The sequence below is a fragment of the Delphinus delphis genome, chromosome 1 (genome assembly GCF_949987515.2).
Source record: "Delphinus delphis chromosome 1, mDelDel1.2, whole genome shotgun sequence".
NCBI lineage: Eukaryota > Metazoa > Chordata > Mammalia > Artiodactyla > Delphinidae > Delphinus > Delphinus delphis.
The window spans coordinates 32268589-32294947 of NC_082683.1; the positions used below are offsets into that span (position 1 = coordinate 32268589).

Genomic DNA, 26359 nt, shown 5'->3' on the forward strand with positions numbered 1-26359 from the left:
TGGAAGGTATTCTTATAAATACAGCAGCTTTATTCTCTGTTCCTTTTAAAGTTTGCAGCCACTTTCATTAGCTAGCAATGGAACGACTCATACTCCTAATATCCGTTTCTTATGCCTCTGGTTAAGATTTTAAGATCTTTTCTCTAACCCTTAAACCTTGTTTTATCAGCTCTTCAGGGATTTCATTCTGCCACCTCCTCACCCTAAGAGTCTAAAGCACCCCCCAAGCCCAAGTCATTTCTTGGCTCAGGTCGTAGTAGGTAACAGGATTCTCAAACAAGATTCTGTTGAAAGAAAAAGTGACAGAGTAGAACATCTTAGAGGTTGAGGTCACTCCTGACTCCTTTGGGATCTTTGGCTAATTTCTTCTGTGGGCTTCAGTTTCCTCACTTACGAAGTGAGGCGGTGTAGGTGATGATTTTGAAAGGTCCTTATCTGTGATCTGAGCATGAGAAATAACCAGTGGCCTCATTTAAAAAATTCCTAATACTAGAGATTTTTAGATCAGACCAAGAGAAAGCTGCTAATTTGTTTAAGACTCAACTATATCCAGCCAAAAAAAAAAATTGTAAAAATTTAAAAATAAAGGGGAGGGCTTCCCTGGTGGCACAATGGTTAAGAATCCGCCTGCCAGTTCAGGGGACATGGGTTCGAGCCCTGGTCCAGGAAGATCCCACATGCCGTGGAGCAACTAAGCCAGTGAGCCACAACTACAGAGCCTGCGCCCTAGAGCCTGCGAGCCACAACTACTGAGCCCATGCAGCACAACTACTGAAGCCTGCATACCTGGAGCCCATGCTCCACAACGAGAAGCCCGTGCACTGCAACGAAGAGTAGCCTCGGCTCGCTGCAACTACAGAAAGCCTGCACGCAGCAATGAAGACTCAACGCAGCCAAAAATAAAATAAATTTTTAAAATAAATAAAAATAAAGGGGAATTCCCTGGTCGTCCAGTGGGTAGGGCTCTGCACTCCCACTGCAGGGGGCAGTTTCGATCCCTGGTCAGGGAACTAAGATCCCACATGCCGCCCAGTTCGGCCAAAATAAAATACACTCAACTATATCCATTCAACCACCTCTAACTCCTACCTCCTGGAAGGACCAAGTGAGTCCATTTGCAGTGGAACCAAACCCTAATTTTCAGAACCCAGTTGAAGGTTTGCTTTAAGGTGACGCTAAGATCATTTTCTGTTCCAGTTGTAGTGGCTTGCTTCATCTGATCTTTATTGAAGACAATGTTCTGTTAAAAACCAGCATGTGTGATTATATGATAATACAGAAGATCAGAGGGCTATTTTTGAAGTTTTTAGTACTGTCATTTTTACTTGATGTCTCTTTGGGGTTTGTCCCCAACCCCTGACACAGACCTGGAAGCACTGAGTTTGTGCCCCCTAAAATGATATGTGGAAGTCGAGAATGCCAGACACTTTGATTCTTGAATTTTACCCAGAATTCTCTTGCTTCCATGTTTCCCCATGTTCATGAGCATATGTGTGAAAGAGACCAAGTCATTAGTGATTAGCCTTCCTAGGGATTTCATCCCTAACCTATCCTCTTGGTCCCAGGTTACCTACTTTTTTTTTTTTTTTTTAAAGAAGATGTTGGGGGTAGGAGTTTATTAATTAATTAATTTATTTTTGCTGTGTTGGGTCTTCGTTTCTGTGCAAGGGCTTTCTCTAGTTGTAGCAAGCGGGGGCCACTCTTCATCGCGGTGCGTGGGCCTCTCATCTCACTATCGCAGCCTCTCTTGTTGCGGAGCACAGGCTCCAGACGCGCAGGCTCAGTAGTTGTGACTCACAGGCCTAGTTGCTCCACGGCATGTGGGATCCTCCCAGACCAGGGCTCAAACCCGTGTCCCCTGCATTAGCAGGCAGATTCTCAACCACTGCGCCACCAGGGAAGCCTGTCCCAGCTTACCTACTTTTGACCTGCACTGTGAAGGACAGTCACTGGAGAACAGAGTTAGTCATTAGCCAAATATTTAAAGATAATTCCAGATGTTTTGGGAGATAAAAATAACAAAGCAGATTTGTTACAGGATCTGCCATCATGGAGCTTTAATGTGAGAGCCGGGGTAGCTTAAACATTTTAATCAAAGTGTGGTCACAGATCAGCAGCATGGGCATCACCTAGGAGCTTGTTCAAAATGTAGAATGTCAAGTCCAGACCTCCTGGTCCAAAATCTGCATTTCAGTAAGATCTCCAGATGATTTATAGGCACAGAAAAGTTCTAGAAGCAGTGGCCCAGAATACGAAGTGGGAAGTGCTGTGAGAATGCAGGATAATTACACTTTTTTTTTTAGCACTTTACATAAAATTACCTTGTTGAATTTTCATAACTCCATGAAGTCAGTACTGTTAGTATTCTTATTTGACAGATAAAAACTTAAGAGAGGGATGAAGTGTCTTGCCTAGCTGATAAAGCTAGGAAGAGGTGGAGCCCAGTTTCCAATCTCATCTGACTGGAAAATTGTCAGGGAGGGGAACTTAATGTGAAAGAAGAAAGATGGAAAGTGGCAGGTGGTATTTAAAGTACCACAAATACCACAGTTCTGTAATTAAGCTGTATTTTTTGTGAAAGTGAGTAGTGGGAAATAAAGTTTGAAGCATAGGTAAAAGCCAGGTCATGCAGATCCAACTCCAGTCATATGTCCAGTGTTGACAGTTACTCATTTGAGAAAGAGGTGGAAAGGAGAAACTATTGTTTCTGTGAATATCGTGTGACCTATGGAAAAGTCAGTTTTTCTTTCGGAAAGAAACTTCTGAAAATCAGAAAAGTTGCTTGGTGTCCCCTCTTCACCCCCGTGGTAGACTGTGAGGCCTCGCGGCTTTATACTCCTGATTCGGGACACAACCTCCTATTATGTACAGCTGAGTCTGCAAAGAGTGGCCCACTGTGCTAGCAGCCCTGCTTTGTCTACACTTGCAGAAATATAGTCTGTGACGGCCTGCATTTGGAGGCCTGAACCTCTCTGAGGAAGTAACTGGGATAGTCAGGAGATTTAAAACCCTGTCAACCTGTATTTGGCAGGTTTAGCCTGGAAAAGAGAAGACAAGAGGCAATAGGAAAGCTATAGCCAGATATTTACTAAGCACACACCTTCTGCCAGCTTCTGGGGAGAACATTGAACATGACAGGGTAAGTTTCCTGCATCCTGGAGATTAGAGTCTAGTCAGGAAGACAGACATTAAACAAAACACTACAAAAAATTAGTTAAGTAAAAGTGCTACAAAAGATGCCCTGACTGAGGGAACCAAAAAAGAGGACAGGAAAATCTTCCTTAAAGGAAGCAATGTTTAAACCTAAAGAAATAATAGGAGTTAGGATAATCCAATTATGTGCCAAGGCTTTGTGGTACAACAGCTTGGTGTGTTAGTGACATTGACAAATCTTGTAGAGCTATAGAGTTAAGAGAATAAAAGGGAAAGGGGTAGGAGAGAAGATTGGATAGGTCAGCAGGAACCAGGTATTTTAGTGCCTGTCACTATGGTCTGGATTTTGGATTTTGTTTGAAGGACAATGAAGAACCTAGTGAAGCTTTGAAAGTAGGCACTGCATAAATCATAAGTTGCAGTGTAAGTCAAGAAGTCCTAATAGGGCACAATGTGGAAGTGACTGAGGGATGGATGGATGGATGACACTAAAGGTGGGCTGAGATGCCTCGCATGGTGATAAATTCATCACTGGAGGTGTTCTGGTGTCCGAGAGGCGAGTCAAACAATAAATGGGTTTTCAGACTAGATTCTCTTTGAGGAACTTTATACTATTGAGATCCACAATACCTTGCATTTGGTCATAAACATCACTATAAATAATAGTTGCCCTCTTTTACACAAATTATCGAGTTCTCATTACAGTAGCCCTACAAGGTAGGAATTACTCTCACTTTACCAATGAAGATATTGAGCCTCAAGTTAAGTAACCTGCCCAAGGTAACAAAGTTAGTGAATAGTACAGCCTAAATTTGAACCCAGATCCATTATACTCCCAAAGGCCTATCCTCTTAACAGCTACTCTATAAAGCTTCTATAGAAACGAGTATACAAATATGGTAATGGGCACTTGATGATTGAACAGTTTAGGCTATAAGGATATTTGGAATTCTTCTAGGAGACTTTGTATTTACTTAAAAATATTTGAATGCCTGCTAAGTACCAAGCACTAGGGATACAGTAGTCAATAAAATGGACAACCTTGGTCCCTGTCTGCCTTGAGTTTACAATAGTCAGGGAAGATATATTAAACCCAAAATTGCACAAATAACCTTAATCGTGTTAAGTGCTTTGAAAGTAAAGTCTAAGGTGCCATGTAACAGGGGGATCTCATCTAGTATAGGAAGTCTTGGGTAATGATTCGGTTGTCACAACCATATTTTTCTCCAAAAAGTTTTTGGTTATCATTCTTTAATGGTTTCTGACATATGTTTAACTTGTTATAGTAAAATCCCAAGTCTTATCTGAGTAATTTGTATTCCTTTCTAGAAAAGATTCTGGTTGTGGTCAGTCACTAGCAGACTATGGGTTTAACATCATTAGCAGTCGCTCCTAAATCAGTAGGTCATTTTGCCCTGACATGGTACTATATATCCAACAACATTCTAGACTCCGCTTCCTGGATGTGTCCCTGACACCTCAAGCAACTTGCCATACCTCTGATTCCTGCAAGAACAAAACAGTTATTCTTTCTCCACCAGGCTTCCCTATTCATCTTCTTTCTTTCAGTCAACCAGATGAACAAATCAGAATAGCATCAGACAATATTTTTCTAAAAGTTGTCATAACTGACCCTTTCTCTCCTTACTTACCATGCCCCTCCCCTCCTCTTGGTGCAAACCCTCTTTTGGATTCTTGCTGTCTTGGTAAATGATCTCACAATTTATATTATACGCTTGTGTGTGAACTACCTTTTTTTCATGTAAGATTTTTGGGAACAGACCTTATATTTTATACTTCCATACCTCCTTGTTGAGTAGATAGGTACTAGTCAGTAAATAATGGACTTGATAACATGGCATATAGGTTATGGTACAGCATGCTACTGTTTACAAAGTGCTTAGGAAATGATACCATTTGTTCCTAATGTAAATCTTACGAAGGAGATGTAAACAGATGAGCAAAATGAGGCTCAAATATGTCAAAAGCTTTTCCAAAGATCACGATTTCTAAGCAGTAGTGACATATGAAAAAGGAAATGCTACAAAATGATCCAGTAAGAACCTCCCTCCACATTTACCAAGTAAACTACTCGCTCTTTAGGAAAGCCCTTTTTAAATCCTGTCTCCTCTCCTCTCCACTTAACCTCAGTTTTCTCAGTTGAAATGTGAAAATAATTGCTCTCCGTCCCACGGATTATTGGAAATGTTCTATACACTGTTTAAGAGGGTAGCCACTAGCCACATGTGGCTACTTAAATTTACATTTAATAAAATGTAAAATTCAGTTCCTCAGCCACACTGTCCACTTTTCAAGTGACTAGTGGCTTCCATGTTGGACAGAGCAAATATAGAACATTTCCATCATTGCAGAAAGTTCTGTTGGACAGTGCTGTGTTAGAGCTAGGACTTGCCGAAGATTAGAGAGAGTGCTATGACTGAACTGAAAATTCAGACCACTGTCTGCTTGGTTTTGAGTGAGAAGGTTCAGTGGGTGAGTGGGAAACAAGCTGAGCTTCAGAACAGTGATATCACAAAGCACAGCTCACAATGGCTTCAGAACTGGACTCCCAGACAACTCTTCCTAACTCGTATCTAGGTTCCTAAAGCCTGTGCACATGCAGTTCCTGGAGCTGCTGTTATGTTAAAATGTCACCTTTGTCTTCTATCTGGGACATCATCTCTCTGAGCTCGATATGGAATTATCTACAAGCAACTTTTCTGGGAGAGACTAGTGTGTCTCAGCAAACAAGTTTGGGGCTACTAGATAATCTTGCTCCGGCTGTGCAAGTTATCCTGGAGATTTCCTTTTTGATTTTGTTGGGAATAGGAGTATATGCCTTATGGAAACGAAGTGTTCAGTCAATTCAGGTTATACTCTTTCATTACAGAGAAATTTAAATAGTTTTACATTGAAATTTGGTCAGTTCCCTCCCATATTGCTGCCACCCAGTTTTAAGACCATGCATATAAACCAGAGTGAACCTTTGTCTCTGAAGTTGGTTGAAACTACGTTATCCTTAAAAACTTCCATCAGTTATGTTTTTGGCATAAAAATGGTCTTTCTCACAATGATCTTTGGCTTGTCTTATGATAAAACACATTAAAGAAGTTCATAATCTGAGAAGGCAGCCTGACCTCCAAATTTATTTGATCATATATTTGTATTCATCTTTGAGTGTCTAACTGTGTGCCAGACACCATATGGAGTACCTCTTATAGAATAGCACTGCAAGTATAACTGGGATCTTGGGTTTCGCCTTTCTGTTCTTACTGTGCCTTTTGCTCTGTAACTGATGAGGAAGCGTGTATATTGATTTAGTCATCACAATGAATATACAGGGGCTCTTTTGGGGAGTAGGAGTACAATTGGCTGGGATTATGAAAAACATTTAGGATTTTACAAGCATACCTCTGTTTAATTACCAATTATAGCTATATTGACAATATAGTTAAAATGCTTTGAGAATCCCAACAGTTCCATGAAATAGAGGTTATTTTCATATGACGAACTAGGAAACTGAGGTGCACTGAGGTTCAGCCTAAATTTAAGGAAACGGGACTTAAAGAGGGCTTTGTTAAAGGGTGACTGGTTTACTTGGTAAATGCTGAGATAAGTTATTACTGGATTATTTTGTAGCGCTCACTTATTTTCATGTCACTACTGTTGAGAAATCAGTCACATGCATTCTCTTAATCTCTCAAAACCTTGCATGGTAGGCAGGGCAGGGATTATTATCTCCATTTTGTAGGTGAGCGAACTTGGTTATCACTGACCCAAGGTGACATAGATTGTAAAAGCTGAGATTTGAACCCAATTTTTAGGATTCTAAATTAAATTCTTCTCCAAAAATCTCATTTAATATAGTCCAACTGACCTAAATCCCCAACAGGGATTTGTGTGTCTACATATTCATGTACATGTATTTCAATTAGAATATAGAAGAATAGAAGGCAAAACACCAAACTCCTATCTGTACTTCTGGGTTCTGCTCTTGTTTGGTTATTGTTTAATTCAATCAGAAAGATGAATTCACAGCCCTCCAGACACCTCAGCCAAAAAGAGGTAGTATAACAGAGTGGTTAATAAGCTCTGGAGTCAGACTGCGGGGGCTTCTTCATTCTATCACTTGCTGTGTGATGTGAGAGCAGTCACTTAGCCTGTAAACCCCAGTTTCCTTATCTGTGAAATCGGTTTGCTAACAGTGCCTCCCTCAGGGTTTTGGTGAGGATTAAAGGAGATCTTGTATGTATAAAGCTTAGCACACAGTAGTACTCAGTAAGCAGTGCTAGTTATTATAAGGAAAAAAAGTTGATTTTTTCTCTTTTCCTACCAGGACTCTGTCCTAGCACATTAAAAAAAATTTTTTTCTATGACCAGGAAATCCAGTGTTTCAGACCACTGAAACACTGGTCTGAACTGAAAATTCAGGAATATATGGAAATCAGAATTATATGGAATATATGGAAATCAGAATTCCTGGATTCCAGTCCTGGCTCTACCATTTCCAAATATATGACCTTGGACAATGACAGAGTCCGAACTGGAAGGCATCTAAATGGTTATCCAGCTCTGTTTTTTTCTACATAAATAGGTCCTGCATAGGGAAGGAAACTCCTAGCACAGAGCCTTGCATGAGGCAGACTTTCAGCAAACAGTATCTACTATTATTTTTTTAATTATATTAATTATAATAATCCCTGACCTGCCTACCACTCCATTTTGTGATAAAGATCAAAAGACAAAATAGGTGTGAAGATGTTTTGTTAGAAGCCTTGGCATAGGAATGAGGGATTATAATTACTTTTAGAGTCATCTTTTGTTTTTGCATCTACAGTAAACTGTGGCATTTCACATTTATAAACAAGTAACGTTCAACTTCTGTTGTTTTATTTTAGAAAATATTGTTGTTTGCAATCACACTCTACACACTTTACAAGAAAGGCTCAGATTTTTTTCAGGCTTTGCTGGTCAACCCAGAAGGGAATGGTCTCCCATTTCAAGACAATAATATCTTCCTATCTTTGGGTCTGCAAGAGAAAATTCTGGAAAAACTTCAGACAGTGGAAAACAAAATGAAGGACCTGGAAAGGATGATCATTTCCCAAAAACCTGCCACAAAGAGGGATTGCTCCTCTGAGCGCAGCTGCAGCTGCTCTGACTGCCAGAGTCCCTTGCTTACATCAGGGTTTACATCCGCATCTGAAATGTGATGGACTCCAATCTTTTCTAGAAAAGCACTGTTTCCCTCATGTGTGCAGTGGTGTATCAATAAAGACGGAGAACTATATTGAAATTACCCAGCCAGGACTGGCTCTCTATTCAGCAGGGCCCAGCTTCCACTTGTGTGTGTGGTGGGGTTACGTGGGGGATTGTGGTGGTTAAAAATGTCTGAGATTGTGGTGCCCACTTGGCAGGCTGGAGACCCTAAGCAGCCATATAGAAAAGGAATCATGGGAGTGGGAACAGAAGGGAGAGTGGTCAGGGAGGTGGCCTTGAGCTCCATGCTGAAGAGGTTGGATTCGATATAATAAAAACAGCAAGAAAGTGCTGTTAAGGGTGATGCTGTGGACTGTCCTATAGAGAGGGAGGCTGGCTCTTGTGCTGGTTTTTGGCCTAAAGATAAATATGTGGCCTGGAGTCTCCCTGCATTAATTATTCAGAGGTGGGCAAGGGTGGGGCTGGACATAAAGGAGATTGTTTGATTTTATCCAACTTTTACTAATTCTTATTCTGTGCTAAGAAAGCATTGTGATCATCCTTGGGAATCTGTTCTGAGTGCTTCTGGAGCACTCAGTTTGGTTGGTTGGACAGGTCATTTCAGAACAAGGAATTATAAAAATAATACAGGGAATTCCTTGGCGGTCCAGTGGTTAGGACCCCGCGCTTTCACTGCCGAGGTCGTGGGTTCAATCCCTGGTCAGGGAATTAAGATCCCGCAAGCCGTGCGGCCAAAAAAAAAAAAAAAAAAGATAATACAGAACAAGGGTCATATCTTAGCTTAGGTGAATTCTCCTCATGTGAATCCTAGCTTAGCAGGGAGGGAAGAAGGGAAGGAGGCACCTACCTGCCATTCCACTCAATGAGTGTGTCCCCTGCTGAGAAAGATGGTGTACTGGGGAGATGGTGGTAGATGGTTGTCTCAGTGGGTCTCAGATTCCACAAGCCTTATAGTGTGCGCATTTTGCCACAGTAAATGTGATTACAGTCATTGAAACACTTTGTAACCATCTGACACCTAAATGAAATACTTTATAAACAGTGGTTTATTGCCATGCTGGAGGAAAACTGGCTGCCTTGTTCCACAGGACACAACACAGCAGTCTCCCAAGTGATGCCAAGCAGGGCCCTGTGGGGTTCCCGGGCATGGAGGGGTTTTTGTCCCCCATTTCTTGTAGGCAGGACTCCAGCCTCCATGACCTTCCCTGAGTGCCAAAGGGCAGATCTGAACAGTTGCTCATCTAGGGAGGAGCAGCCAGGAAACCACCTGAGGCAGGATTAAAGGGACCAGAGAAGCTCATCAAGATTAGGAGACCACCAGAGACCCTGCACACACCCTAATCCTGTCAGCAGCCCCACCCTTTTGCAATTTTGCTGAAGAAAGAAGAATGTAAGACTGTCGCTGCCTAGATCCTTACCACATACCTCTGACCACTACCCCGGACGAGGGGGGCACAGTTCTTGAGGCACTAGCCTGCGGTGTTCCCTCTCTGCCTGGCAAAGAAATAAAGCCACTCTTTCTTTCTCCTCCATAACTCTGTCTCTGTATTTCTGTTTGGCATCGGTGTACAGAGAACCAAGGTTTTGGCATGACAAGTGACATCTTCCTAAGGGATTTCTGCAGGTAATTCTGGTCATAATTTTTGTCCAGTGCATGGGAGTTAGAATGCAACTCCTGAATAAAGATGAGACTTCACTGTGTAGTGCAAAAACAGGCTGGTGAATACAGGGCGGGGCCAGGAAAGCCTTGGCAGAGGAGGTGACACTGAGTTGTCCCATAAGGGGTTACACAGGCAGACACTGAAATGGAAAGTATTCCTGCTGGTGGGCTTACCACAGAGCCATGTGAGAAAGAGGATGGCTTACTTGGAGGGCAAGGAGAGTTTCAGGGTGACTGAGAACTGCCTATTTCCAGAGCGACAAATGAAGGACTTTGGCTTCAGGGAAGGACACACTAACCTCATCCTCAGATCAGCTTTAATTTCTGATGTGAACAGAACAGACCGGAGTTATCAACAATGTGCATTATCTGACAGTGTAGGTGGGAAGGTTTTGAACTGTGCTGCTGAAGGAGTGCCATGCAATCTTTTAAAGTCAGTGTCTCAATTTTTTGTGCTAAATTTCAGTGTCTTCGTGCATAGTTCCAGTCTTCTTGTCTTGGTTACCACTCTGGGGTATATCAAAGGAAAGTGTCAGAAGAAGGTCTAGAAGAGTAGAGTGATGTCAGGTAATGAAGGGCCTTAAAGTTCATGCCATACTGTTGGGAATGGCCCAGTGAAGGTTTTTAAACAGGGGAGTAACATAGATTTGGTAGTCTGTGTGGGAGACAGGGGATAGAATGAGCTAGATGCAAAAGAAACTGATGGGGTTGAAACAGTAGGGAAGGGGGCAGGGCACAACCTTTAAAAGAATGACATAGCCCAAGGACACGACATAAACTGATTAGAAACAGATAGGTCCAAGATGGCGGACGAGTCGACTTCCACTAGACCTTGAGCCTCAGTATACACTCATTGTAATACAGCGTGCTAAATGACACAGCCAGAGGCACCGTGACCGTTCCAAGGCCAACCATAAAGGTCAAAAAGTGCTCCACAACAAGAGAAGCCACCACAATAAGAAGCCCGCACACCTCAACAAAGTAGGCCCTGCTCACCACAACCAGAGAAAGCCCGCATGCAGCAACGAAGACCCAACGCAGCCAAAAATAAAAAATAATTAATTAATTAATTAATTAAAAAAAGAAACTACAATGAGGTATCGCCTCACACCAGTTAGAATGGGCATCATCAGAAAATCTACAAACAACAAAAGCTGGAGAGGGTGTGGAGAAAAGGGAACCCTCTTGCATTGTTGGTGAGAATGTAAATTGATACAGCCACTATGGAGAACAGTATGGAGGTTCCTTAAAAAACTAAAAATAGAATTACCACATGACCCAGCAATTCCACTACTGGAATTCACAGAGAAAACCATAATTCAAAAACACATGCACCCCAATGTTCATTGCAGCACTATTTACAATAGCCAGGTCATGGAAGCAACCTAAATGCCCATCGACAGACGAATGGATAAAGAAGATGTGGTACGTATATACAATGGAATATTACTCAGCATAAAAAGGAACGAAATTGGGTCATTTGTTGAGACGTGGATGGATCTAGAGACTGTCATACAGAGTGAAGTAAGTCAGAAAGAGAAAAACAAATATTGTATGTTAACGCATATATGTGGAACCTAGAAAAATTGTACAGATGAACCGGTTTGCAGGGCAGAAATAGACACAGATGTAGAGAACAAACGTATGGACACCAAGGAGGGAAACTGGTGTGGGTGGGTGGTGGTGGTGTGATGAATTGGGAGATTGGGATTGACATGTATACACTGATGTGTATAAAATGATGACTAATAAGAACCTGCTGTATAAAAAAATTAAATTAAAAAAAAAAAGTGGGCAGTGGCCCAATTCCTGGAAATCCCCACCCCTTCCCCAAAATAGCTGGAATACTCCTCCCACTCGTTAGCCTACGAAATCACCCACCCTATAACAACTGACAACCCCATACCCTGGGGCCACTCTCACCTTCTGAGATGGCCCACACTGTCTGTGGAGCGTGTTTCTCCCTAAATAAATCCACTTCTTACCTATCACTTTGTCTCTCACTGAATTCTTTCTGTGATGAGACATCAAGAACCTGAGCTTCATTAAGTCCTGAGACCAGGTGTGATCTCAGTTAAAAGACCGTGGGTTCAAGTCCCAATCTGAGTTACACGGTTTTGGGGTCACCTTGTTCCTGGCCCTCAGTTCCCCAGAAAAGATAAATGATTCTCACCACAATCATAAGAGATTGATACCAAGTATTCATTCCTAGTGGGGGGGGGTCATTCTTTTCTTGCGATCAGATCACTTATGTCCAAGGCATCAATTAAGAGATCTTGGATGCTTGGCAAACAGAGAATCAAGGCAAAATAGGAAAAGGGTTTGAGAGCCATTTTATCATTCAGGTTAGATGGGGTAGATGAACTACCTTACACCAGTGGCCACACTCTAGGGAGGAGCATCCGTATCCTCTTCTTTGGCAAAACCCTGACAATAGCCTGTTTGGAGGCTCCCATGTCAGTCTCCACACGGACCAGCCCATCTATTAACACTATCTTTCTGCAAAGGGGAACAAGTTATTACTTTCCATGATTCCCTTCTCCCTCTACCCCTACCACCCTAGTCCAGGCCACCAGCATGTCTCACCTGCATTTATGAACTGGCCTCCTAACTGGACTCCCTGCTTCCATCTGTGTCCCCTTTCAATTTATTCTCTACAGAGTAGCTGAAAAGATCATTTTATTTCTCTGTTCAAAACCTTTCAATGGCTTATTATTTCCCTCTGAGTAAAGGTCAAGTTCTTAACTAAAAGACTTTGCATTACGGCATGATCTGCATACCCCTCCTTCTTATTTTTTCCACTCTTTCCCCACTCTCTTACTGCTCCTCAAATATGCTAAGCATTGTCACACCTCAGGGCCTTTGCTCTTGCTGTTCGCCGTGCATGGCACACTTCTCCCAGACCCACACGCCTTGGCTTCTTCTCTTACTTTCTTTGGGTCTGTACTCAAATGTCAGCTAAACTTGTAAGCAGATAGGGTAGGGGTCCCCAGAGAAAAAGAACCAGGCATGGCTTTCTTGATATAAGAGAAGCCATTTTAGGCCTATGCCATTTTGTGATCTAAGCCTGGCCACAAGGCTTGCCCTTGAACAGGTCTCAGTAATTAATGAGTTTAAGGGAACAAAAAGTCAAGAAACAATAGTTCAAAATATCATATATTAACGCATATTTGTGGAATCTAGAAAAATGGTACAGATGGACTGGTTTGCAAGGCAGAAATAGAGACACAGACGTAGAGAACAAACGTATGGACACCAAGGGGGAAAAGAGAGGTGGGATGAATTGGGAGATTGGGATTGACGTATACACACTAATATGTATAAAACAGATAATTAATGAGAACCTGCTGTATAGCACAGGGAACTCCACTTTGCTGTCCAGTAGAAACTAATACAACATTGTAAAACAACTATACACCAGTAAAAAAAAAAAAAAAGAAAGAAAGAAAAGAAAGAAAGAAAGAAAAGAAACAATAGTTCAGTGCTAAAACAGATTCCTGTAACAATCTGGTACATATCTTTGAGCTGTTCTTCAGGAACTTAAGTCCCCCCCAGGTGAAGGATGGTAACTACATGCAAAGATCCCAAACTGGGTGGAACCAAAGGAATGATGATGTTGACCTTTTCTGATCCTCATGACTTCAGTCAACTAGAGCTTGGGCTCTGGCAACCTTTGCCCCAATTCTATGCTGAATTCTCCTCTGCTCAAGCTCCTTCACGAATATGCTTAAACTTCCCCAATTTTGCTGTTCGGGGAGACGCTGCTTTGGGAAAGATCCTTGGTGTTCTCCTTACTTGCTGCAAGTAGTAAATCCTTCCTTCTCCCACTCTTTGGCTAGGTTGTGTCTTTTGTTTTTGTTTTTGTTTTTTGGCTGTGCCATGCGGCTTGCAATATCTTAGTTCCCCGACTAGGGACTGAACCCAGGCCCTCGGCAGTGAAAGCATGGAGTCCTAACAACTGGACCGCCAGGGAATTCCCATTGGTTGTGTGTTTTGGCTTGATACCCACCAAGAGGTGACCCAGTCTTTGAGTAACAACCTGAGAGGTCTTCCTTGACCATCTTACAGCACCCCTGCCAACACACTACATCCCTCTTTCCCTGCTTTTTCTTCATAGCACTTATCACCTCCTCTGCTTTTACTGTTACGTATATGCTTCTTATCTGTCAACTCCTCATCCACCCTAGCCCACTAAGAATGTTAAGTTTCAGGAGAGGAAGGGGCTTTGGGTCACTGCTATATCCCCAGCACCTAGAACCCTGTCTGGTACTTAGCAGACACACAGTATTTGTTGAATAAATGAGTGAATTCCAGTTTTGACTTTTAGAAACCTCATACCAGCTTCCTGATCCCTTATCTCCTCAGACACATGGTGACAGATCAACTATGGTGCAATTCTCCCAAGTATGGTGAGCTAGTAGCTAATCCTTATTGGACACTTATTCAGAGCCAGACACATGACTAAGAGTTTTATATGATTTTTCTCATTTGATCCTCACAGTGTGAGGGGGTAAATACTATTATTCTCATTTTACTGATGAGGAAGTGATGCACACAGGGGTTAAGCTGTTAATATGTGGTGCAGCTGTGACTAGAACGTAAACAATGACTCTAAACCTGTGCCCTTAGCCACACAGTTTGGGTGGCAGGGGCTTTGTGAGGATTTGGACTAACTGCAGCAGGCTGGGTGGACCCAGACAGGAGAAGACAAGACTGAAGAGGACATAGCAGTGATAGTCCAAGTGAGCATTCTGAAAAAATGTTTATCCCCGCTTATTTTTAAGTTGATATCTAAAAGTTTTCATCATAAATTGAAATAGTTGCAATGGATGTAAATTCTGGCAAATTGTAAATAATGACAATATAAGATAAAACTGTTAAATCTTTCTTCATAGTGTGTCCAACAGAATCTACATAACAATTGAATAACCATCACCCATTTAAAAGTACATGAATGAGCTCTTTAACATTCGATAATTCTACACTGTTCCTTTATAACTTATATTTATGTTCCACTTCCCCATGTTATCCAAATGTAACACTTTTTATGTTTGAAAAACATTTTATAGATCACATCTTTGCAATAAAAATATGTATGTATTAAAGTAAAATTTAATTTTTTTCCTGTAATTGTATGGCTCTACATATTAGAATTCTTCTGAACTGAGTAATTTTACAATTACCTTTAACATGTAGCTGCTCTTTTGACACGATTACAAATTCGATAACACATAAACATAAAAGGTAAAATTCTACTGGAAATGCATCTCTCAGTGAGATAGATGGGGCTTCTCCACCAATTAATTCATGTATCTGAATGACTATTTCTTACTGTTAGATAAGCAGGGTCCACTTTCAATTTTATTTCTTTTTTGTTTTAGTAGATACGGTGCCAAGAAATATTACTCACATTAATGTATGATAATACTTGTAGTTTTGTTAGAATATTAAATCAATTCTTTGGTTTTGTGGACAAAAAAAAAATGCTGCCTGCCATTTCAGTAAACAAAAAATGTTGCCTACGGGACTTCCCTGGCGGTCCAGTGGTTAGGACTCTGGGCTTTCACTACCGCGGCCCCGGGTTCAATCCCTGGTGGGGGAACTAAGACCTGCAAGCTGCACGAGGGGTTCAAAATAAAAACAAAACTCATTACCCACTTTCTAGTATGCCTGAATTCAGAACAGCCCAATATAGGCCAAAACACACTTATAATGCCTAGTCCCGCTCTTAACTTTAGTCTTAAGGTATCCCAGGGATGAATACACCACAGTCCGAGAAGCACCAGTTCAGAGGAATGATTTCTAGAGCCTGGGAAGCCGGCTCCTCTGCTGTTCTTCCCAGCGACCTCAGGGCCGGAGCGGCGGCCCACTCTGTCCGTTCCCGCTTAGCCCGAAGACCAGTGGTCCTGACCGCGGAAAGAACGGCGCAGGCTGCAGCCCAGCCAGGGCAAGCCCCGTAACGAAGAGAAGAAATTGCCACTCGGGAGGCTAGAACGCGGAGAGTCCGCGGCTCTGCCAGGCCCAGGAGGGAAGCCGGACCCTCAGCAGGAACACGCCGTGGAGGAGAGGGGAAAGATTGTTGGTGCAACACAACTCAGGGGAGCAACGGCTGGCGGAGGTCGGAACTCGGACTGTGGGCCGGAAGTGAGGAAGGCGGAGCTTATCCTGTTCCTGTAGACACTAGGCGGCCCTAGGGAGCGTCAGCCGGGGGAAGAGTGTCTGTGTAACACTGCGGGCTGAGCAGAGGGCGTGGGATGGGACGGGTGTCGGTATAGGAGCTCTCGGGAGGGACGGATATCGCTGTGACACTGTGGGGATGCTCTGAGGGGACGGGTGTCGGTGTGGCACCAGTGCTCGCTGAAGGAGCCGGCGGAACGGGGTGGTCATGGGGATGTGGGCGTCGCTGGACGCGGTGTGGGAGATGTCGGCCGAGAAGCGTATCTTCGGGGCCGTGTTGCTCTTCTCCTGGACAGTGTATCTCTGGGAGACCTTCCTAGCACGGCGGCAGGTGAGCCTAGACAGGGCCCACCTGACCCCGACACCCGGCCAGCTCTAGGCCAGCCTCGGTCTCGACTCCAAGTCCCTGGATGATTGCTGCGGCCCCAGCACCGGCCTCGACCTTATGGGTCTCTACTGAGCCTCCTAACTTGGCCCGATGATGGGGTAGGCCTTGAGGGGATCTGGTGCTTCAGGACGTTTTCCGCAACGTGATCATGGGCCCCAGGCCGCTTAGGATCTGGTGAAAGGGAAGGCAGGGCTGCCGCCTTTTCAGGCCTGAGCTCTTGTACCTGCCCCACAGCTTCCTAAGGATTCTCGGGCCCAGACTTACTTCCTTTATTTTTGGCAGCAACTCATAAACCTTCAGAAAGAAGATACTAAAATTTTATAATCACAACTTGCCCACGATATTTGTGTCATGTTCAACCACAGCACTGGGAAGCCATTTTCTGAAAATGAAGATTTCTCAGTCCTTCCAAAGACCTGAACTCTTTTCCCTTTAAAAAATAAAAAAGAAAGAAAAAAAAAGTGTATATTGTTGTTTTTGCCCAAAGAACATTTTCTTAAAGGCTTCTTTATTGTTTTTATTCAAACAATTAAACAATAAAGTAGAAAGTTACTTAATAACAGTTCCCTGGAGATAATCACAATTAACAGTTTGATGGATTAGAGATATGAACTTTATTTATTTATTTTTTGGCCACATCATGTGGCCTGCGGGATCTTAGTTCTCCCACCCTGGCGGGCAGTAGAAGCTCGGAGTCCTAAACACTGAACCACCAGGGAATTTCTGAGATCTGAACTTTTAAATGAGATAGATTTGAAGTTTAATTGACCACTTTATGGCTGTCTTTCACTGCTGGTTTTCTTCTGTGTTGGCACTGAATCAAGTCAACTGTAATGGTTAGGAAAACCTTTCTTTTTTAAACTGCTGGAACCTTTTCCTTGAGCACTACAATCTTTTTCCTCTGCAAATTTCTCCTCTCAGATTACATTCTGTATGAATCTTTAAATTGAAAATTAAAAAATTTTCTATATCTGTCATTGTCTGGGTTATATCTAGATTTCTTTTTTTAGTCCAGGATATTCAAAGAGGTGTTAAGCTGTATAGCACTAGGTTCTCTGACTAGCTCTTAAGACAGCTTCATTAGTACAGAATGCTGTAGGCCTAGAGAAGATCCTTTGCAGAAAGTAAGCACACCGTATGTACTGTCTAAATTGGAGATGGGGTATTGAACATCTACCTACTTGTCTTACTTTAATAATAAGCCTAGTTACAGTAACTACTTTTCAATAATGTCTTCTTTTTTCAGTTATGCTTTCATGTAATGCCCTTTATCAAGGGTTTGGTAAGGTATCCAATAATAAATAGGGAATAGAGATTTATTGTAAAACCATTGTAGAAAATGCTGTCCGTTATATTGTTTGGTATCTGTTCTCTGTATTATGTACCATGGGCTGAAATTACTTTCTAGAATTTGGTATAACGAGAAAGTTTGTCTTTCTTGAAGACCTGATCTGTTTCTGTCGTTCCTCAAATTTCCCTTAATTTGTCTTTTAGAATCAAATTTAATGACTAGCCACATTATCTGTTAAAACTCATGATTAGCATATTTACTTCCTTCTGTCCATGAATTTAGTTTCTATATTATAGGATGTATGCTGTACCTGGAATGAGTAGTACTCTTTGTAATGTTACAATTTTGGTTTACCTCTGCAAACCAAAGTGTGTGACAGCTTTGATTTTAATTTCACCTAGTCAACTAGTTGCAGGTTCTCTCATGCTTTTACTTTCCTGCACGAGTTGTTTTAGTGGTCAGTGTACTTCATCAAACGCAGTATTTGTGTATGTATAAAGCAAATTCAACAGGCTTAAGTGACAAGTTAATGTTATAAACCAAAGTTTGATCGTAAATGACTTGTAATAAGTAATGAGTTAGCTTGACTGTTTCCTTAAGATGTTTTCTTCAAAATATTTCAGAGACGGATATATAAAACAACAACTCATGTACCACTGGAGTTAGGACAGATCATGGATTCAGAAACATTTGAGAAATCTCGACTGTATCAGCTGGATAAAAGTACTTTCAGCTTCTGGTCAGGACTCTATTCAGAGGTTGAAGGCACTGTGAGTAATTTACTTCTTGGGGAGACAGTCTGTCAACTTATTTAATACTTTGGAATGTTTATTTTCATTTTTGTATTTTTGTGACACAAAAGAGGGTACCACACCTACAAATCCCAGAATGCTTTCTTAACCTTTGTTATTGATGGTAATGAGTGTGGAGCAAAACAGGCAGAAACATAACTATTTAGGCAGTTGAAAACTGTAGAATATGATAACTGTCACCCTGAGGCCAGGTATGAAAAAGAACTTTTTTTTTTAATATTTATTTATTTGGCTGCATTGGGGCACGTGGGATCTTCATTGCTGCGTGCCGGGTCTTCCTTGCAACGTGCGAGATCTTTCAGTTGCAGCATGCGAACTCTTAGTTGAGGCATGTGGGATCTAGTTCCCTGACCAGGGATTGTACCTACCTGGGCTCCCTGCATTGGAAACGCAGAGTCTTACACATTGGACCACCAGGGAAGTCTCAAAAACGAACCTTTTGTTGTAAGTTATTCTTGTAGCAATCCCAGCTCCTCTTCCTGCCTCTCAACTCTGTAACCTGTCCTCTACATTGTAGCCCAAGGAATCCTGAAACACGATTCTGATCATGTTATTCTCCTACATAAAACCTTTTGCTGGCCCGCTGTTTCCTTCAGGGTAAAGTCCAAATTTCTTGGCACGCTTTATGAGGTCCTTTTGACCTGGCAGTTGCTTACTTGAACCTCATCTTTTTATTCCTTCCCCCAAATTCTTTCCGCTTCTTTATTGTCCATCTCGTACCCAGCTTGGTTTCTTATGACCTTGAGTCTTTTCACATGCTGGTATCTCTGTCTGGGGTGCCCTTCCTCTCCCACTTTGTCTCCACTCTCTCACTGGGCCTGATAAATCCCTACTGTTCCATTAGGATCCAGCTGAGACATCATCTCTTCTAAGAAACCGTTTGAAACTTCCCCATCTCTCAAGTCTGGATAAAGTAGCATCCCATTATTATTCCTATCAGAGTGCTTAGCATATTGTATTGAATTTGCCTGTTTAGCTGACAGACTGGTAGTTCCCTAAAGATAGGGTACTTTAAAGTCTTGTTCATCATTTTATACCTAGTACCTGACATATAATAAGCACATAATTCATATGTATTGAATGAAATAATGAGTGACAGATAATTTTTACTTAGTACAACAGGGCCAGTCTTCCCCCATGCTAAAAGAAGAGAGGCTGTAAAGTACAGAGCCATGTTTCTCAGTCTTCTTTTCATGATCTCCCCTGGCCCCTGACCCTGGTACCTTTTTAGCCAATTTTCCTAGTTGCCCCTCCATGAAATTTTAATACCAGAGATATACTGTATGTTTGTTTCTGTACTGTATGTATACATATATATATGTGTGTGTGTGTGTGTGTGTGTGTGTGTGTGCTTTACACATAAAATGAGTAAGACTCCTCCTGCCACCACAGACCAGTTCTTGGTTTTCTACCCCTAAGAACAACTGAAAGTGCATGGCGTTGAGGTTGAGAGCTGACTCTGAATTCAGGTGGCTTGCGTTTGAGTCTCAGCTGTACCATACCAGCTATGAGACCTCAGTCAAGTCACTCAACATTTCTGTGCCTCGGTTTTCTGTTAAAATCATATGGTAATAATAGTTCTTCATTCATAGTGTTGGTGAGAGGATTGAAAATTAGTTAATGTATGTAGGACGCTTAGAATAGTGCTGGATCTGCAGTAAGTGCTCCAGAAGCATTGGCTATTGTGTTTTTATTTATTTATTTATTTTTGGCTGCATTGGGTCTTCGTTGCTGTGCGGGCTTTCTCTCGTTGGGGCGAACGGGGACTACTCTTCGTTGCGGTGCGCGGGCCTCTCATTGTGGTGGCTCCTCTTGCCGCGGAACACAGGCTGTAGGCGTGCAGGCTTCCGTAGTTGTGGCTCGCGGGCTCTAGAGCACAGGCTCAGTAGTTGTGGTGCACGGGCTTAGTTGCTCCTTGGCACGTGGGATCTTCCTGGACCAGGGCTCGAACCCGTGTCCCCTGCCTTGGCAGGTGGACTCCCAACCACTGTGCCACCAGGGAAATCCCTTGTTGAAATTTTTAAGGGCTACAAAATAGTGCAATATAAAGTGATATAAACATGAATAGAATCCAGAAGTTTATATTAATGAAAAATGGGTATATATTCTTTTTAAAAAATAAACTATTTTTTAGAGCAGTTTTAGGTTGACAGCAAATTTGAGCAGAAAGTACAGAGCGTTCCCATACACCCCATGCCCCCACATATGCGCAGAACTCTCCCACTGTCAATGTCCCGAGTCACAGTGGTACATTTGTTAGAATAGATGAACCTACACTGACACATCATTATAACTCAAAATCCATAGTTTACATTACCATCGCCTTTGGCATTTTCCATTCTATAGGTTTGGACAAAAATATAATGACTTGTATTCACCATTACAGTGCCATACAGAATAGCTTCACTGTCCTAAAAATCCTCTGTGCTCTGTCTATTCATCCCTGCCTCCCCGCTAATCCTCGGCGTCAACTCACCTTTCTGTCATTCCCATAGTTTTGCCTTTTCCAAAATGTTATATAGTTGGAATCATATAGTTTATAGCCTTTTCAAATTGGCTTCTTTCACTTAGAAATATGCACTTAAGAGTCTCCCATGTCTTTGCATGGCTTGACTTTATATTCTTTTTGAAAAAATGCTCTGTCATAATTCCTCCAGAACTCTTTTAGGTCCCTCAGTACCACTAAGAGAAAGATTCCTAAATTGATAATAAGGTTTAGGTACTTTCACTGTAAGCATGTTTGCTGTAGACAGCTTTGCTGTAAGCATTTTCACCACATAACCGATTGACTGTAAGGCAATTTTGCAGTAAAAGATAAAATAATGAAAAATAAAAGAGGGACATTAAAAAGGACATAAACACGTAAAATGAATAACAAAATTAAAAAGACTATTGCAAAATACAAAACATTTGAATACATTTAAAATGTGTGTGGATTCATGACAATACTGCACAAATAACTGATTTTATTTTGTGAATTGTACCTAAGCACTTGTCTTCCAAGTCTTCTGTTCATAGTATTTTATACAGTTTTTTTCTTGTTGATTTGTCTCATCGTTCAGCATTGCACTTTTTCTTTTTTGCTAAAACTTCTTCCTTTGTTAAGAGAAGTATCAGTTTTCAAATACTAAGAGGCATATTTGTAACTGAGTTCTGTATTGCGTTGTGAAAGCCTCTATACCATAGTTCGTTCTTGGTATGTAGTCAGATGTCCACTGATAGATGTTCCGAAGCTCTATGGGAAATGTGGGTTCAACTTTGCACCTTGGAGACCTCTTTCTCCTCCAAAGTAGTGTGTTTCAAAGTAAGAAACCAACTCTTGGGGCAAATCATCTGTCAGCTCAATAAAGCCATCAATAACATCGCTAACTGGAGGATATACTAACCAGTTGAAACCAAACTGTCAACCCCAAAACTGTCAACCAGTTATTTTATCTTTCACAGCAAAATTTCCTTACAGCCGTTTGGTTATGCAGCAAAAATGTTTGCAGCAAGGTATTTAAGGCAAAGAAGCTTATGGCAAAGATACAGACATGTAAAAATAATTGAGATTGGCTACCATAATTGCTTCCTCACTTAAAGAGAAGAAACTGGCTGTTTGTAGCTTTGTTAAATGATTACAAAATTGTCTAGTTAGTCACAAAATTTGCATTGACAAATATTGAATACTAAGACTAATGTGGTTAAAGCAAAGACTCAGAGAAATTAAATGGCTTGCCCATATAATGTCCAGGTGACACTCACTGCTAAATGGGAGAACTGAATTTCAAACTCTGCTCTTCTGAGTCTTTAAAATTACACAGAAGAAACCATTTTTGATACTCTAGGGACTGCAACATGAAGGTGCTAAATTTATCCTTGGGGAATTAGTAAACTACATTTTTTCCATTAGATAGGAAGTATTTTGTGTTACTTTGAAATCCTGTTCTGTTTGAAAACAATTTCATTAATTCCTATTTTGTGTTGATTAAAATTAATTGGTTTGTAAGCTTTGGTCACAAAGAACAAGTGCAAAGATTAACTTAGACTTTTTTTTTGCCATGGTACTTTCTACCTGAGGGAACATAAGAGGCCCTTGTGACAAATTACAGATGCCACCGTTCACACAAATGTGACAGAGCACCCAGAGATAAAATGTCCCCCCTTTCTGAGACAAACTTTCCTGATATCTCATAGGTGTCAATAAAGAGCCCTCTCAAGAAATGGAATGACTGGGGAGTAGAGTCGGGCAGAGTGGAAAAGCTCAAATTACAGCTTCTCCAATTTCTGCTTGTTTCTGAGTCAGCAGTTTAGCCTCTTTGAGTCTCATTTTTTCTCCTCTTTAAGATGAGAAGAAGATAGATATTAAACCATATTTCATATGTTTTGTGGCAGGGACTGAGTAAGATAATGTAATGAAGCAATTAGTATAGTACTCAACACATAGCAATTACTTAGTCACTGGGTTTCTCTGGGCAAGTTACTTTAACATTTCTGAGTTTCAGTTGCCTTATCTGTAAAATCGAGATGACTATGCTCCCTGCCCTGCCTGCTTCTCAAGACGTTAGTGAAATAATATATGTGGAAGCACAGGACTTGTTTTCGCAGGCATCATTAGTTCTTTTTACAGGACATCCTATCAATACAGAGAAACTTTACTGTTCACCGTGTTTTGTTTTTTATTCCCCAAAGCATGCTAAGCAAGTTTGCAATAGCAGTTTCCAAATGCATTCAAAGTTCATATTAAAGGTACCCTTGATACTTACTTAAAAGCTGGACTTTTGGAACTTCCCTGGTGGCGCAGTGGTTAAGAATCCACCTGCCAATGCAGGGGACATGGGTTCAAGCCCTGGTCCGGGAAGATCCCACATGCCGCGGAGCAGCTAAGCCCGTGCGCCACAACTACTGAGCCTGTACTCTAGAGCCCGCGAGCCACAACTACTGAAGCCTGAGTGCCTAGAGCCCGTGCTCTGCAACAAGAGAAGCCACCGCAATGAGAAGCCCGCACACCACAACGAAGAGTAGCCCCCACTCGCTGCAACTAGAGAAAACCCACGTGCAGCAAAGAAGACCCAACGCAGCCAAAAAAAAAAAAAAAAAGCTGGACTTTCAATAGTAGGTGTTCCAGCCTTTCCCCCAAAGCATTATAAATCCTTAATTCTGCATTATTTATTAGTATTGAGAATAGGATGAAGGAAATGCCATCCCAAGTCAATTAGTTCAACAAGTGGAGCATATACCACATACAGTGGTGCCAAAGCATGTCTTCTGGGAAAACAGTTTATATCCAAGATTGAGTTAAGCTGGATGTAGAGTTAAGGGGCCTTTAAAAAGGCAGTCTATTAAAACAGTGATTTTCAAACTTTGGTGTACATCACATTTAACTGGAGACTGACTCTTAGGCCCCACTTCCAGTTTCTGATTCAGTAGTTCTGGAGTGGAGGCCGAGACTTTTCATTTCTAGCATGTTCCCAGCAACGCTGATGCTGCTGTCCAGAGACCACATTTGCGACCCATGGTATTGTATCAATCCCCTGCATACTGGTAAAAGTCTAAGAGATGAATAGCATCAAATATGAGTGTGATTGTGGGGAAATAAGAATGCTCAAGTATGGCTAATGGGAGTGTAAATTGATGTAAACACTTTAAAGAAAAAGCTGATAATACCAAATAGAGTTAAAACTCACCATATATTGGTCTAAAAAGGTGTAGAGTGTAAAAAGTAAGTTGTAGAATGATAGATACAATAAGATGTCATTTATATGTGTATATATATATATTCTTTTTAAAAAAAATTTTTTTAATAAATTTATTTATTTATTTATTTTTGGCTGCGTTGGGTCTTCGTTGCTGTGTGCGGGCTTTCTCTAGTTGCGGCGAGCAGGGGCTACTCTTTATTGTGGTGCACAGGCTTCTCATTGCAGTGGCTTCTCTTGTTACGGAGCACGGGCTCTAGGTGCTCGGGCTTCAGTAGTTGTGGCATGCAGGCTCAGTAGTTGTGGCTCGTGGGCTGAGAGTGCAGGCTCAGTAGTTGTGGCGCACAGGCTTAGTTGCTCCGCGACATGTGGGATCTTCCCGGACCAGGGCTCAAACCCATGTCCCCTGCATTGGCAGACTGATTCTTAACCACTGCGCCACCAGGGAAGTCCGTGTGTGTGTGTGTGTGTGTGTGTGTGTGTGTGTGTGTGTGTGTGTGTGTGTGTGTGTGTGTGTGTGTGTATACATATATATATTCTTAAAAAGCATATGTAAACCACTTTATTATTTATGGATACATATATAAAAATGGAAAGTAGATTGGAAGGACACCTAAGAAATATATGATAGTGCCCAAACCCCTCAAAGCCACAAGGAACCATGTCTGAACGGATGGGAATATTGTGCTTCTAACCAAGGAGTGTGATCACACTCCGGGGCTCCACAAGTGAAGAAACAGTACGTTGACTCCTCTGGGCAAAATGATTCCACGAACTTGGTATCTGTTGTGAGAAGTCGTGTTTTGTAAGCATGTATTCTTTTCACATTTTAAGAGCTGCGCTGTTGTTCATATGTCTTATTGGTTTGGTGAATATCTGTGTTCGCTTTATCTGCCCAAGACAAAGGGTGGTGCTGAGAAAGTGCCTTACTCCTATGATACCCTGACTCCTACCTCAGGATTCACTTTTTCCTGACCCAGAGAAGGCTCTGATAGCTCATTCTGTCCCCCAACATGGTAGGTGGACATGACTCTGTACTTATATCGATACTAATACTTTGTCCTAACCAAGAGGCTATTTCCTTTCAAGGAAAAGCCAGCTATGGAGCCATAAAGCCTGGCTCAAATTCCGTTTCTTTCACTTGTTAGCTGTGGGATTTTCGACACGTTGCTTAGCCTTTCTAAGCTTAGTTCCTGATTATTAAGGTCTTTTGACAAAAGTTTTTTTTTTCTCTAAACAGCTTTATTGAGGTAAATTAACAAATCATACAGTTCATCCGTATAAAGTGTACAGGCAAAAACCTTTTAACAGTGTAAACTTAGTATCTCAATTGGTTTGTATCTGTCTAAATGCATATTTTATCCTAAATAAGATCTCTCTTTTTTTTTAACATACTTTCGTATGATAGTTTCTAGTACTGCTTCAATGTGACCAACATGTGCTTTGTTTTATAGCTTATTCTTCTCTTTGGAGGAATCCCTTATCTCTGGAGACTCTCTGGGCGGTTCTGTGGCTATGCTGGCTTTGGACCAGAATATGAGGTATGTCATTCATTAGCATATATTTGTCAGTCTTTCTTTTTCCTTGACCAGCTTTCTACTAAAGTTAATTTTTTGGCTTCTACCGTTATTAGGCTTCTCTGTCTCTGCAGTCCTTGTTGACCTGTGTTAGCATAATGCAAGTTACTGTAGCAAACCCCAGAATTTCAATGGCTTATTACAGTAGTTTATTTCTTAATCACATAATAACCCAGTGTGAGTATTTTGGGTGTCAGCAGGTGACATCTTTTATGTGGTAAGTCAGAGACCCAGTCTCTTCTTATATGGCTCTGCCATTCCCTAAGTGCCCCTAAGTTCTCTGCATCCAACAGGCAGATGGAATGAGAGGGTGAAGAAAGTACATCCCCTTCTTAACTCCCTTGGCTCCGAAGTGATACCTGTCCTTTGCATTCACATTTCATTGGTGAGCCAGTCATTTAGTCTC

The 26359-nt window shown here is 41.6% G+C and overlaps 2 protein-coding genes across 2 annotated transcripts in view; both read left to right on the forward strand.

Annotated features, from left to right (window-relative positions):
* Positions 1-5801: 5801 nt before the first annotated feature.
* On the forward strand, positions 5802-8366 carry TMCO2 (transmembrane and coiled-coil domains 2). The gene is made up of 2 exons (XM_060004002.1): positions 5802-6023; positions 8052-8366. The coding sequence occupies exons 1-2, from the start codon at positions 5802-5804 to the stop codon at positions 8364-8366; spliced, it is 537 nt and encodes a 178-aa protein (XP_059859985.1).
* Positions 8367-16384: 8018 nt separating this feature from the next.
* The window catches only part of ZMPSTE24 (zinc metallopeptidase STE24), a 48897-nt gene continuing 38922 nt past the window's right edge, over positions 16385-26359 (forward strand). The window contains exons 1-3 of the mRNA XM_060020090.1: positions 16385-16541; positions 18513-18659; positions 25831-25917. Coding sequence (XP_059876073.1) covers positions 16419-16541; positions 18513-18659; positions 25831-25917 — 357 coding nt within the window. The 5' untranslated portion in view covers positions 16385-16418. The remainder of the gene's footprint in view (positions 16542-18512; positions 18660-25830; positions 25918-26359) is intronic.